Raw genomic sequence first — 14,328 nt, forward strand, 5'->3', positions numbered from 1 at the left:
GGGCTTGGGTGCTGTGTCCACATCAGCTCTGTGGGCAGCTTTTGTGCAAAAGCTTTGGGCTGGGAATTTTTGGGAGGAGGGGGATGACCGAGGCCCCTCACTCCCACTTTTTGGAAAGTTGTACCCCTGGATATTTTATTGCAGGATTTTTAAATACAAAAGGCCTTACATTTGGTTAACCCCAAGCACAAGTGCCACAGCGCTGGCTTTACTTTCGTTATAAGGAATGCAGAGGATGTTTGGAGCCCTCCCCCTGCCCTGCTTCCTCCAGCAAGCCATGCTGCCCGGCCAAGACAAATATTGGTAGTAAACTATTGAACTTCCCTGGTCCCAGTGCTCGCCGGCGCTCACAGAGCAGTGCCTGTTCTCCCCCTGCCTGGGCAGGGGCCATGCTGGGGAGGTGCAGATGTGTCCCCTCGCTGGGGACAGCCGTGGCAGCCGCTCTGCAGCGGTGGGAGCTGCATGGTGAGCATGCGGTGCGTTCTGCAGAGCTGCAGCACCTGCGGGGGCTGTGCCAGCTCCTGCCCAGTGTCCGTCACACCCCTCAGTGCAGCTTGGGCACGAGGTGGGCTGGGTGGTGGAGCAGGGGGCAAAGCTCACCCCAAAGGGCCACTATGATGGCTTGTGCGATCCGTCTCCTGCCCTGCACGTGCTTCATTGGGCTCTGCAAGTCTAAATATAGCACCCATGACCTCTTCCTCTGCGGCCAGGGGAAGCTGCGGGGGCTCGGGGGGAGGACCAGGAGCTGTGCACAACACAGGCTTCCCCATCCCGTGTTAGACATCCCACCTAACAGCTGGCTTTCTGCAGGGCTGTGGCTTGCTATTGACGTGCTGCAGACTGAGCCCTGTCCCCCAAAATCAGGCTTTTTTGGGGCAAGTCTCAGTGGGTTTGAGCAGGCTGGTGCTGACCCCCGTGGGCTGTGGTTGGCAGCGGGCAGGATGCTGTGGAACGTGGGGTTTGCTGTGTGGTCCTGTGATGGTGACCCCAGCCTGGCATGCGTGCTGCGGTGTGGCTGTGCAGCCCGCCGGGTGAGAGCCAGGGGTTAAGAGCCGGAGCCACCTCAACCCTTGGGAAAATATCTTTCCTTCCCTGGGCGTGTGTCTGAGAGCGCCCTGCCTGTGGCGGGGTGGGGGGTGTTCTCTGCGGAGGCAGCGGTGCTCCCCGCCGTGCCTGGGGCATTGCACGAGCCCCTCGTGCTCCCTGGCATGTCCCACAGCCCACAGGAGCCCCCACTGTCTCGAGGGGGATTTCCCTCTGCATCCGTGGTGCCAAGCTGGTCACCGCGGGAGCGCAAAGCTTGTATGACTGGATTCCTGCTAATGACCCGGGGGTGGTTATTAAAGGCAACGGGGCCAGCATTAATGAATGATTTGGTGATTGCTCAAGGCTTGGCCTCAGCAAGAAGTGGAGGATTCCAAAGGGTAGGCTGATACAACGTGGTCAGCAGTTTTATGGTGTGCGGCTCTGGCCGGAGCCTCTGGCTGCGAGCGAACGCGCGCTTGGGTGCGGGATGTGCTTCGGGCTCTGCCCTGTGCTGGAGGCTCCCTTTGGGATCCATCGCCTGTCCTTGGAGCAGTGCTGGGGACGTGGAGACCTGCCCTCATGGGTGGCAGTGGGGCAGTCTGTGCCCTGGGGGCCGCGAGCTCGGTACGGTCCCTGTGCAGGGGGAGCACCGTGCCATCAGGGAGGCTCATTCCCAGCATCTCCCTCTGCCTTCCCACTGCTCGCGGCCATCCCTCCCCTTGCCCAGGAGGCCCGTGGTGAGCGTGGGAAGGACTTTTCCCCCTGTTCCAGCAGCTCAGGCTGTGGTTCAAGCCCTGCACAGAGTGACTGATGCTCCTTGCCTCCTTTCCCTCCTCCCCTCCGGAAAGCAGATCCCTCTGGATCTGGCAAGATCCCTTTGAATGGAGATCCTGTGTTTCTCCCCTTGGACAAATCCCAGCTTGCCAGGACCCACGTTGCCATCCCACGTTGTCCCAGAGCCGATCCCTCTGGAGCAGGGGAGCTTGCCGGTATCCTGGCCGTGTGTTCCCTTGGCAGATCATGCTGGAAAAGTTGTCTCTTAAAGAAAACACGTGCACGTGGCGGTTTCGGTCTCCTCCATCCTCCCTCCCTGTCTCTCCCTGGGCTGGGCCAGCTGCTCCCTGCTCCCAGCCAAGCCTGTGCTGCTGTTTCTGGCTCCAGCCCTGCCCGGAGGGAGAGCGCGAGTGCCTTCGCTGTCTGAGTCGGCTCAAACGCCAGCAAACGGGGTGGGGGGGTGGGGGGGAAGCTGCTTCTCATGGCTTGTGGCTGAGAAATTCTGCAGCTGTGGGATTGCCGAGGAATGGCAGGGACAGCTCGGCTGGAGGCATCGTTGCTGGGGGGACCAGACGGACTCAGCAGAGCTGGACCAGGCTGGCATCCTGCAGCAGCCAGCTGGGGACCCTCGCCCGGGGCTGTGCCAGCTGGGGATGTGTGGTCCTCTCCAGGACGTGGCCCTGGCCGCAGCCCTTCTCCTGAGAGGCCTCTTTGTGCTCAGGGATTTCCGTAATGCCACAGCCGGAGCTGTGGCCCAGCGCCGGGGATTTTGGAGTGGGGCAAATCCAGGCTTACCCCCTTGCCTTAGGGCATCAGCAGTAAGGTCAAGCTCTTACTTATTTGGCAGCAAGTTGCTTAAAGGTGGAACACTGGTGGGAGGCTGTTAGTGAAATGCTTTTTCCATCACGCCGCTGCGGTGCAGGGTGCCCGGGGGAGGTGGGAGCTGTGCTCTCCCTCTGGGCAGCCCAGCCTGGCAGGCACTGTCACCGTGGGCTGGAGATCAGGCGTCCTCCCCACCCTTCACATCCTTCCTGCTCTTGTTTTCTCCTGCCCGGCAGTTCCTCGGGATAATAACCTTTTGTCGTGTCTGGGACCGTGGCCGAGGTCCGGCTCTGCGGCATGGTGCTGGCACAGCCGCCCTGCTCTCTGCGGGGTTTGCATGCCATAGTGCCTGGAAGGGACCAGGTTGGGGTGCACGGGCTGGGGGAGCTGGGTGCACAGCTCAGGGCGAGCGCAAGAGTGGTAAGAAGCAGTGCCAGGGGACAGCAAAGGACCTCATGAATTTTTTTCTGATTGCTTTTGCATTGCCCTGGGAAGGGCTGCGGGTCACCAGTGGCGAGCCACACTGTCCCCTCTGCCGGGTCTGAAACCGCTGCAGGGCTCAGGGCAAGTGGCCCTGGGAGCAGCGAGTTTCTGCCAGGCTCGGTGGCTGTCCGGGATCATCCGTCCCCTCCGCAGCTGGAAGGAGCTGCCCTGTGGGCACAGGGTTTCCATTGCCCGGCTAATCCTCCTCCTCGTGGGGGCTGCGACCGAGGGCAGAGCAGGGACCTGGTGTCACCTCAGCTGGCACAGCCAGCCCCCGACTCCATGCTCCTGTCTGCTCTAGTGGCCCCGGCAGGGGCTGGAAACTCACTGAAAATATCCAAATTACCATATCAGCTGCAGCTTGGCCATGGGTCCTGCTGAGTACCCACGGCTGGATGCTTTCCACTGCTAATTGGAATCGCTTGGCTGTCTCCTGGCTCGCCTGCCATCCTCGCTCACTCCCTTTGTGCTGCGTGTTGGCAGAGAAAGCAGCAGGACACATCCAGAGGGTGCTGGGCATGCTTGCTGGTGCAGCCCCCTGGGCTGGTGTGAGGATGCTGAGGGAGCAGTGCTGCAGCTGTTGGGGAGAACAGCACCAATCTCAATGTCTTCTGCCCTTTAAAAAAAATAATAATTTTTTTTTTCGATTCTTCTATCACTCAAACCCAGCTGGAGCAATTTAAATAATTGGAGCAATTTGAATAATAGAAGCAATTTAAATAAGCTACAAAAGCCCAGACCTGGAGTCGGAGCTGGCAGCCTGTGCGGGCAGGCGAGGTGCCCGGCAGTTCGGGTCGGTGGCAACACGAAGCTTTGACACAGGCGAGGGACAGTGGCACCGCTTGTGCCAGCGCCGTCAGGAACCTGCAGCACCCCCTTCTCCTCCCGGTGATAATTTAAGATAATTGCATGTTTCAGGGTGATCACAGGCTCTGCCAAGAGCTGTTTTGTGGCAACTTAGTGTGTTTGAGCCCCTGCTTTTCTCTCGGGGCAGCGATTGCCATGGGCACTGCCACAGTCCCCATGGAGCACCCAAAACTTTCTGCTGGCATGTGGACGGTGGCAGCTGCTGCTGCCCAGGAGATGCTGTGAAGCAAAGGGCTTTAAGAGCTGGTGTCGGTCCGGCTGTTGGGTCTATGTTGGAAGAAGGAAGCAAGATTTTTCTGCTTTGACCACTGGTGTTGGAGCCAAAACACCTCCGCGGCTGACAGGGCAGGTGGCAATTAGGGTTGTGGCTGTATAAAAATGGAAGCAGGTTGTTTACTGAACTGGGCCTGCATGAGGTTTTATTCCTGGACTGGCTGGTGGAAAACCTGCGAATTATTTCCCTTCTGTAGGTGTGGGGGTGGGTCTCGCCAGCCAGGGGACCCTCTGGGTGCTGGAGCTGCCACCCTTCTCCCCAGCCCCAGCTGCGGACCCCCACAGGGAAGGGGAACATCTGCTTGTGTTTCGGTGGGTCTGACGTCCCACCAGCCCCGTCTCCCCTTCCCCCTCCTTTATTTATAACATTTCACCAACATCTGGAGTTTGAGCCGATTCGGCGCTGGCTGACTCTGAGCTGGGGGACGGAGCCGGGTGAAACGTGGGCGGCCGGGGAGGGAGGGAGCCCCCCAGCCCTTCCCTGCAGCATGTGGGCAGCCGCAGCATCCCAGCGTGGTGCTGAGGACCATGCGGAGGTTGGGAGGCTGCGGGAGCATCCTCACTCTGCTTTTCTCAGTGGTGGGGATGGTGGGAGAGCTGCTCTGTCCTTGCCCCGTGGCACAGACCTGGGGGTCCTCTGCCTCCCCCCTCGCAGCGGTGCTGGCCAGAGCTCCCACTTTCTGCCTGAGCTTGGAGGCTCCTTTGAGGTTTGCCATCAGCCCAGTCTGTCCCCCGCAAAGTGTCACCGAGGTCCCCCTGGCCCCAGGGGATGCAGGGCTACAATAGCCCCCTTTCTGGTGCTGCTTTAATGGGAAAATTTGAGTCATTCCTGGGGGAAGGGGAATGAAAACCAGCCCCACCGTAGCAGGCTGCGGATCCCTGGCACGGCAGTGAATGGAGCAGTAATCCTGCTCCTGGCCATGGCGCAAGCCCAAAGCCTCCCTTGTTCTCATGGCAAGCAGGGCTACGGGCACTGCCGGCAGTCACGGCGAGGGCTCCGGCTTCTCCCAGCTTTCCTCATCTTTGTAGCGTGAAAGATGGTTTCTTCTGGGTTTTCAAGTCAGGGATGTGAGGACCCCCCTGCCCTTCAGGGCGATAAGCATCTGCTTAAAGTTAAGTGCAAGCTGAGCAAAGGCAGCAGCCTTTGAACTTCCAACAAAATTGTAGTAATAATAGTGGCAATTAAAGCTTGCCCGCGGCTCAGCTCAGCTGCCAGTATAACCAGTACTGCCAAGGAAGGGTGCCCGTGTCAGGGTGGGTGTAAACGGGCCCCTTGTTCTGGCTGTGCTGCAGCCCTGGGTCCCCTTTCTCCATGGGTTTATCCCCCTGGCTTGGCTCCCTCCTGGCTCCCAGCATTGCCCCACGCTGCTCTGCCTGCCGGTGTTTGGGTTTCGGTCAGGATCCCGCGCTGCTGGAGCTGCCCTTCTCCTCCACAACCCCCAAAGGTGGCCGTGCATCCCTCCCTGCCTGCTGCCTGCAGGGGATGGAGAGATCCCAGCTGGAGGTGAGGCAGTGGGGATGGACATGGAGGCCCTGAGCAGTGTCCCTCGTCCCCCAGACATGTGTGTATCCCAAGGTGGCCTCAGGGCAGGACAGGAGCCCTGTGTCCTCCAGCCCTGGCCAGCAGAGGTTTGCTTTGCAGGGAGCAGGCAAGCAAAGGAGCCATTTTCTGACCAAAACCACATGCGAAAGGAGAGGAAACGCCACGGGAGCTGACTTAAAAGAAAATATGTTAACAATGTAAATTAGGCAGGAATGCTCCTGCCTGCGTTTTCTCCAGCTCCACTGAGCAGAGGCGGAAAGGCTGGACGTGTTGCAGGGTGATCCGGAGCCGGGATTGCATCCAGGCGGTTCAATTCCCAACAGCAGCAATTAGAGCTGCTTTGGCTGCCCCCAGGAAATGGCGAAGCCCACCAGGCTGTGCTGCGGGGGGCTGGGGCTGGTGCTGGGAGCAGCCCTGATAGCGCTGGTGGGTGCTGAGTGCGGTGGGTGAGGTGGTCCCAGGCAGGATTGACCCGATTAGGTGGCGAGCCCTGATCTCCGGTGATTATATGCTGCGACGGGGCCAAGGCAGCCGTGACGCCCGCGGCGGATGAGCTCAGCTCGGTTTGAGCAAATCCCCGTTCTGAGGGGACGAGCGGGGCTGGAGCTCCCACTCCCATTGTGGTGCTGCCATGGGATGCTGCAGTGGTGCATCGCGTGCTTCCCGGCTGTGGCGAGAGCATCCCTTCAGCCTTGGAGGGCATTCCGGGGGCACCTCCCCTTGCTGAGGTGCCCAGCAGCATCGTGGCTTTGGCGTGCTGGTCTGCAGGAGCTGCCCTGCCCCTCGGTGTGCCAGGACCCCCTGGGCTCCCCCAGCAGATGGTACCGACACAGCCTCGGCTGCTTAGTCTAGTCCGTGCGTGTGTGCGTGTGCTTGGTTGTCCTCCTCTTCCTCCTCGTCGTGTCCTGGAGGACCTGGGAGAGCGAGGTGTCCACACTGGCACAGCACTGGCACTGCTGTGTTTTTCCTGGAATAAGCCCCTGAAGCGTGACTTTTCCAGGTGTTTTAGCCTGTCACAGGGTGTGCGTTTGCCTGTGCAGCATGAGGAGCTGTGGGGCAGGGGGGCTGGAGACGGTCCTGGGGTCTGGCCGCTGCTGGCTGCAAGCATCCTGGGTGCGGAGAGACCTGCGCCGGCTGGGCTGGGCTGCTGGCAAGTTTGCATCGTGCAGCCTGCAGCATCCATGCTCCTGCTCAAAAGCACGTGCTGCCTGCGTGGCAGAGGTCTTTGAAAAGCCCTTTTCATCCCCGCTCCTGCTCAAAGGCAGGCTGCGGGGGGTGGTTCGGAGTCGCAGGTCAGTTCTGTGAGTTTGTGCCTTTCGGGGAAGGTGGTGGGTCCAGGCTGGGGGGAGCACAGGGACAGCCCTGTCCCAGAGCTGGAGCTTGGGATTGGGTCAGGCTGACACAAGTGGGTCTCTGACGCCTCTGAAGGGCTTTTTTAGGGGCAGTTGGGTTTTGCTTGGGCAGCGGGGCATGGGGGGCTGCTCTGTTGCCCCTCAAAATCCAGGAGGCAAGTTTGTTTCAGGGAACAGAGAAGAGCAAAGTGCCGGCGGTTTGGTGCTTCTGTGAGTGGATCCTGCTTGCATGGAGGTTGGCACACACTAATTAATTGCATGGAAACTCCTCGTTAATCAGAGTTGCTGACATTTCTGATAGTGGCTCCATGGTGGAGTGTGCCTGAAACATACAGGCGTACGAAATGGGAATGGTCCCGGTCACTGCAGGGACCTGCATGAAGGTGGCACGAAGCCTGTGCCGTGACAACCCAGTCAGCTGGGGGGTGTCCTCAGGGGACCCCAGCACCCAGCAGCAGCACTGGAAACTCTAAGGGGTAAAAAATTTAGATGCTGCAAGATTTGTAATGAGATTGAGAGAGCTGGCAACACCCAAGCAGGTTTTTTTCTTTTTGTTTTGTTTCTTTTTTATTGAAAGTGTTTAATTGTTATTTAATGTCTTGTTTGTGCATTGTTAAATGGACCAGCTTGAACAGTGTTTCCGAAACTTTTATCCTAAAATGATGATTTGCCTCAAGCGGCAGCTCCGGAGGTGGTGTGGCAATGCAGCTTATTGTCTGAGCAGCATTTATCTGCACGCACATACCTGCGGGTGGGTATAGGCAGCGATGCCTGTAGGTGGGGTACGACATGCCATTGCTGCTTAGTCCAGTTTGTGAAATTGCTGGATTCCTAGAAAAAAAAATCGGCTTAGTTTTGCAATTTTTTTTGCATGCAAACAGACAAAAAATACAGGTGATTTTTGTTGCTTTCTAGTATAGGTGCGAATCTGACTTATCCAAATCAGCTTTTATGTTCTTTGTATGTGCAAGGGTGGCGAAGCCTCCTCCGGAGCAATGCCGAAGCGTTTCTGCAGGGGCGAGTGGTGGGTTTCTGGGGAGCCCAGATAATGTGCCACTCTTACAGGGAACGCTTGGTCACAGCGCTTGGGTTTCACAAAGGCACAATCCCCCCGGGAGCTTTGGAAATATCTTCCCAGAACACAACCAGGGAAACGTTGGCACCGGTCGAAAAGAAAATAAATAGCAGAGCTGGCAAGAGAGGCAGCAGCTCCGTGTCAACAGCGCACATAAGTGCAAAGTGTTTGAGCATGTGCTCGGCTCTGGGTGAGGCGAGGGGAGCGCCTGTGTTTGCTTAATCCCAGAAAGGGGCTTTGCAGAGTTGTGGTCTAAGACCTCTTTTTTCCTAGTGGCCAAGGATTGCGTTAGTCGGGAGGTTTAAGAGCCCAGCAAAACCCCCGGATCATCTCTGCGGGAGGATAAGCAGTTTTGCCCAAGGATTTCTGCTCAGAACAGATGCTGAATTGGCTTTTTTTTTTTCGTAATTTTTTTTTTTTTTAAACTAAGATCTTGAATTCATTTCAGTTAAGAACCTCGAATTCAGGATTTTGTGGTGAAAGCAGAGGAAGCCTGCATAGGACGCGGCACCGATTACTGCCCTCGCAGCCACAGAGATCCTGCAGATGAAGCTTCCCCCTGTGTAGTTTATTTACTGAGTAATTTGATTTCATGGTGATCCCGAGGGATCCCCTGAAGTGCTGAGCCCCGGGATCCCCGTGCTGGGACGGCAGCTGCAGCGCAGCGTTTCCTCAGTGCTTCCACACGGCTGCTGGCACTCTGACCCTGTAAAAATGAAGCAAGAGGAAAATGGTTTCAAAAGGTCCTTTTTAAGCCCGAATAGGTGATTCCAGACATGTTCCCCTCTGCTTGCGAGACGTGCCCCCTTTCCCTGGCTGCGCAGAGCCCCCGGCATCCTTTAAGGTCGCGCAGATCCGACCCTCTTCGGCCAGTTGAATCATTTCCTGTTTTCTTCGGTTTTTGGAGAGCTCAGAGGCAAGCTGGAAATGTTTGCAGATAGGGTGAACCGGCTGCGCCGGGGCCATGGGAAAACCACAGGCGTGCTGAGTCTGGGGAGGGAGGGGGCACGGGCGCGGGGCTGGTCCTGGCTGCGGCTGGGCAGGTACCAGAGGCACTTTGGGAGCCTTGGCCCGTTCTGGCAGGAGCTGGGTTTTGTTGATCAGTGGATTTTGCACGGATGATTTTTATTTTTTTTATTTTTTTTTCCCCTTCGAAGAACTGATCTGTGCGTTGAGGTGTCGATGCCAAGAGCATCTCCCCAGACAGGTGCCTGGGGGTCTCTTTCCCCCTACAACTTGCCCGGGTAGCATCTGTGCACCCTGCAGGCTCAGCTGCAGCCTGAGCAGTTGGTAAGGGTTTTCCTGCCGCTCCCTCTGTGCTTTTTTTTTTTTATAAACACACCTGCATGGCCGAGTTAATCTCTGTAAGGGTTCAGGTGCGGTTTGCAGCTGACCCAGGCACACCCCGATATCTGCTGATGGCCCTTGTTTGCAGGCACTTTTTGAGGATGTTGGTGCTGTGGCTCCGAGGAGTCGGGGTGCCCGGGGTGTCTCTCCTGGGCTAGAGCAGCCATTGCAGGCAGCTCTGACCTGGCGTCCAGCAAGCACTGGTCACCTCACATCTCTGTTTCTTCCCAGATGCTAGGATTGAACTGATCAAGCCGGTCCTGTAGTCCCCATCCACCTCCGTTCCCTCTGGGCATGGCAGCTACAAAACTCCCCCTGCTTTTTGCCTCCAGGGTCTGGGACCGATGTCATTGCTCGGTGTGGGAGAGCGCAGGCAGTGTGCGCCTGTGCAGGCGGCAGCGGTGGGCGCGGTGGGTGCAGTGGGCACAGTCAGGAGCAGCGGGCGCAGGGGGAGCGGCGGGTGCAGGTGAGTGCAGCTCCAGCTCTTGCTTTGGCCAGGGCTTGCCAAGTGCTGCTGCTGCTTGGCCCTGGGGGGGGCTTTGCTCTCACCTCCCTGCTATGGGGCTCGGTGGGGCTGGGGGCCCGCAGGGGGGTCAGGCTGGCCCTGCAGGGGCTGCATTCGGATGAGCTCTGTGTGGGGAAGCAGGTTGCAGAGAACGGGAGGAGGCGGTTTGCAAAAATACAGCCTGAAGTGATGGGGCAGAAAGGTGGTGGGTTTTTTTTTTGCATTTGTGTTCCCAACGAAGGGCCACAGGGGGTGGGGGCTGCAGTCACGCCAGGGTCATCCCCTGACCTCCTCCAGCCCACTGGGAACCCACCATCCCGGGTATTCCCTAAGAGCAATGCTGGGAGATCTATTTGCATCCCACCGAGCTGGAGCGAGTGCGGGATGGGGTGAGGGGGAGTTTGTCCCCGCAGTGAAGCAGTCGTGGTGGGTTTCTGCCTCCCCTCACCCTGTCCCCGGGTCTCACCCCCACCCCAGGTCTCTCCCTGTTGCATTAAAACCTGCAAGAGGCAGTTGGTGCTGGGGGAGAGGGCAGGGGTCCGGATCCCCCGCTTGCCGGGCGGTCACAGATTGCGGCACGGGGACATGTGCTCCCTGCAGCACGAAGCGGGTGTTTCCTGCTGGGATTATTTGGGTTTATCTCTGGTCATCTGCTCCCTGCGGCTGCCCTGTGGCCCCTGTCCCCTGCCAGCAGCATCACCTGGGCTTGGGGACATCTGCGTGGCCAAAGGTGCCCGTGCTCAGCGCAGGTTGAGGGGCGATGTTCTGGCCCTGAGTTCTGCAAAGTGGGGGACCCAGCTGGGGACAGGGACACGTGCTGAGCAACATCAGTCGTGTTTTGCCATTTGCATTAACGCGGTGCCCCCGGCAGGGAAGGGGCCTGCAGGGCTGCTCCCTCCATCCCCATTGGCAGCCACTGGCTCCGTGGCTGTGCCGAAGGGGCAATGTGGCAGAGTTGTTCCTCAGCATGGGGGGTGACCGCTCTGTGTGTCCCCACCTGGTGCTCCTCCAGAAAATCCCTTCTTCGAGAGGATGAAGGAGATGGGATCAGCCCCCGAAGTGACTTAGCCGTGGCGGTCCCAGCAGCAGGAGCCGGCAGCTCGCCAGCAGTGCCCGGCTGCCCAGTAATCAGCTTGTGCCTGTGCTGGGCATTAGGCACTGACCCCAGCTGTGGGTCACCGCTGTCCCCGAGGCAGCTGGGGCATCAGCGAGTGCTGGCGAATCCATTCAGCTCTTGGCTGCCCTCCATATTTTCCCCCCCCGTGACTCTCAGTGGCCAAAAATCGCCTCGTGTCATTGCAAACAGTTATTCCCTGTGTCACCGGGGCACACAGGGACCTGCGGGTAGTCCGGCTCCACGGTGGCAGCGGGAAACGTCCTTTGGCTGGTTTGGCTCTTGCCATGCAGGGTCCATGTGCAGCTGGAGCCACTTGGCATCACCACCCGTGGGGTCCCTCACGTTGGTGGTGGCCAGGCATCATCTCCTGGGCATCGGGCACGGGTGCCCTCAGCTCCTGCCACCCTTCCTGGAGAGGGAGCAACATTTTAAGCAATTAAAGCAAAAAAAAAAATAAATTAAGCATTATTGAAGGTATTTTGCAGAAAGAAGCCCAAGGTGCTGCCAGTGCAAGGAGCTGTTGGCACGGGTAGTGCCAGCATGGCGTGTAGGAGCCCGGAGCTGCGGGAGGAGGGAGGACATCTCTGGGCACGTGGCAGGAGGTGGGGGTGCAGGTTTGGTGTTCCGCAGTGCCTTTTGGCTGAGAGAGGAACGTGGAGGAAATTGCTGCCTGGGTTTTTAATTTGAAATGAAAGGCTGTAAGAGATTTCACTGTAAATGTGATCTGAAAAAAATACGGTCTGTTAGCAGGAGGGGAGCGGTGCAGCATTTCTTTTAATGAAAGATTAAAACTCAGCCACAGGGGATGGCTCTCCTTAAACCACAGATGAAAATGAAAACTGTATCTCTGAGGTGGCTTTCACTGGGGACGTGGTGCTGTGCTGTGAGCTGGTGCTGCTCGGTCCGTGGGCTGGTGGGGAGAGCAGCATCCAAGGGAGCGTAATGGCTCGCGCAGACCCAGAGAAAAACTGGTGTTTGTTGCTCCTGAGGAGCCGTAAAGCATCTGCCAAGGGCTGTGGGGGGAAAGCACTAAACTCCTTACGTGCTCCTGAACCATTTGTCCCATGCCAAGCTCAGCCTTCCCGTGCTGCAGGGAGCTGGCAGCAGTGGGGTCCGTCGCCCTGGTCCCCAGAGCCTCTCCGCTGGGAGGTGATTGTAGCTGCGGGTGATGCTGATGTCACCAGGACCGAGGGCACGGCGCTGCCTTAAATAAATAGCTAAGGTTAATCCAGTGCCTGGGTGAACTGGTGTGCTGTGCCTGGGCCCCCAGGTTGCGTTCCTCTGCTGGGGGCTGCGGGGCTTGGCTGCTGCCAGGGGGCTCTGGGCGTCTGGGTGGACTTTGTCTGGGCTGCTTCTGGCGAAGGAAATGCACTTTTTGTTTTGTTTTAATTTTTCTGGAATGGTTTTGGACAATTGATTTTCTAAAATAGACTCAATGAGAGGAAATCCATTTGTTAACCTGTCCCCGTTCAGGGGACTGGGAGGACAGGGCGCAGATACGGTGCTTCCTTGGTAGCTTTATTTACGATTGCATCTGCTTCAGAGCAAACCCAAACCTATAAATTAACGACTGTGTTTTCTCTCCCCCCAACCCCTCCTCTGTTCTTCAGGATTTAAACGGACAGAAGGAGCTGTGCCCACGTCTCTGCCACCTGAAGAAAGGCCCCAATGGCTATGGCTTCAACCTGCACAGCGAGAAGTCCCGGCCGGGGCAGTTCATCCGCTCGGTCGACCCTGACTCGCCGGCCTCCAGGTCGGGGCTGCGGCCCCAGGACCGGCTGGTGGAGGTAACGGCACGAGGGCTCAGCACCTCTGGGGGCTCAGCACCTCCCTGCCCTCGGGCTTCCCTCGGTGTGTGCCGCGCGGGGGTGTTCAATCCTGCCCAGCTGGGTCCTGTTCCCCTCTGGCAGGTGGGAAGAGGGGTGGCAGAAGGGATGGGACCCTTGGGAAGCCTGAAGCCAAAACAGCGCCCTGTCCCTTGACTTTTTCCATCAGATCCTCCCTCTGGATTCCTCTGTAATCTGTAAGACCCGTGCGGGTGCTTAAGCAGGGGCTTTGTGGCCCTTCCGCAGCTCGTTCAGCGCAGGCACTTGCCAGCACTGAAATCTGGATGCTGCGGGCACAGAGGAGGGTCAGAGCAGGCGAGCTGCTGCCCCTGCACCCGTCTGGGTGGCTCAGGGGTGGCAGCGGGATTCCAGGGACAGGTTGGGTGCTTGGTGGGTGCCCATGTCCCTGCTGCAGCACAGTGAGCCCCGCAGTCGGTGGCATAGCCTGATGGCACTTGGTGCTGGAGCTGGATCTGCCCACTGCAGTGAAGGGGTCATGGGGACATGTGGGACCCATCCCACCGCCGGTGCTCGGGAGGGGGTGGCCCCCTGCCCAGCCACCCTCCGGTCTGCGTCCTGCCACGGGCAGAGCGGTGCTGCCTGGCTGAGCTGATGCACTCGGGCAGGCGGCTGGAAAAGGCTTTGCAGAGGTTTTATGACACAAAACTGCGGAAGATAGCGAGGGGGAAATTGCTCTTGGAAGCATCTTCCTGGTTGCCGAGTGCTGGACAACACAAGTTTTGGTGGGGCTGGAAATCACCCTCCCTTGGCTTGTTTGTGTCATGTTTTTCCTGAAGAACGAGGCTCCCCGGTCCAGAGCTGCCCATGCCTGGGGCAGAGGGACAGGCAGGGGCTGATCCAGCGGCCGGTGCCTCAGGCATGGCCACCATCACCCCTTTCACTGCAGGAGCAGTGGATGTCCCCTGCTTGGGGTGATGCGTGGCCCTTCCCTGGGAGGGTGAACCCCAAGACCCTCCTGCGGGGACCCAGCCGTGGCCCTCGCTGCTGGCACAGAGGGGGAATGGGGCTCGTGCTCCTGGCAGAAAGCACTGGTGTCCTGGGCAAGTTGGGGAAGTACTAAGACCAAAGCACTCGCCTGCTTTCTAGCCCTGTGAATAACTGTTCTGCAGCCGGTGGGAGCTGCTGCCTCTTCCCAGCACCTGAAAGTTTAATGGTGGGAGCAGCATGGCGCTGGGAGCGGGGTGCCGGTGGCGGCGGCTCCTGGCAGCGCGGTGTCGCGGCGAGGGTTGTGTTATTTATTTATTGGTGCTTGGCAGAGTGCCTGGCACACACAAAGCGGCGAGGGGTGAGCTGGTGA

General features: G+C 58.6%; 1 protein-coding gene across 1 annotated transcript in view; it reads left to right on the top strand.

The window, feature by feature from the left end:
• The window catches only part of NHERF2 (NHERF family PDZ scaffold protein 2), a 40,484-nt gene that overhangs the window by 14,421 nt on the left and 11,735 nt on the right, over window positions 1-14,328 (top strand). Inside the window, 1 exon segment of the mRNA XM_055806369.1 lies at window positions 12,795-12,971. Coding sequence (XP_055662344.1) covers window positions 12,795-12,971 — 177 coding nt within the window.

This window comes from Falco peregrinus, chromosome 5 (genome assembly GCF_023634155.1).
Source record: "Falco peregrinus isolate bFalPer1 chromosome 5, bFalPer1.pri, whole genome shotgun sequence".
In the NCBI taxonomy this organism is placed as follows: Eukaryota; Metazoa; Chordata; class Aves; order Falconiformes; family Falconidae; genus Falco; species Falco peregrinus.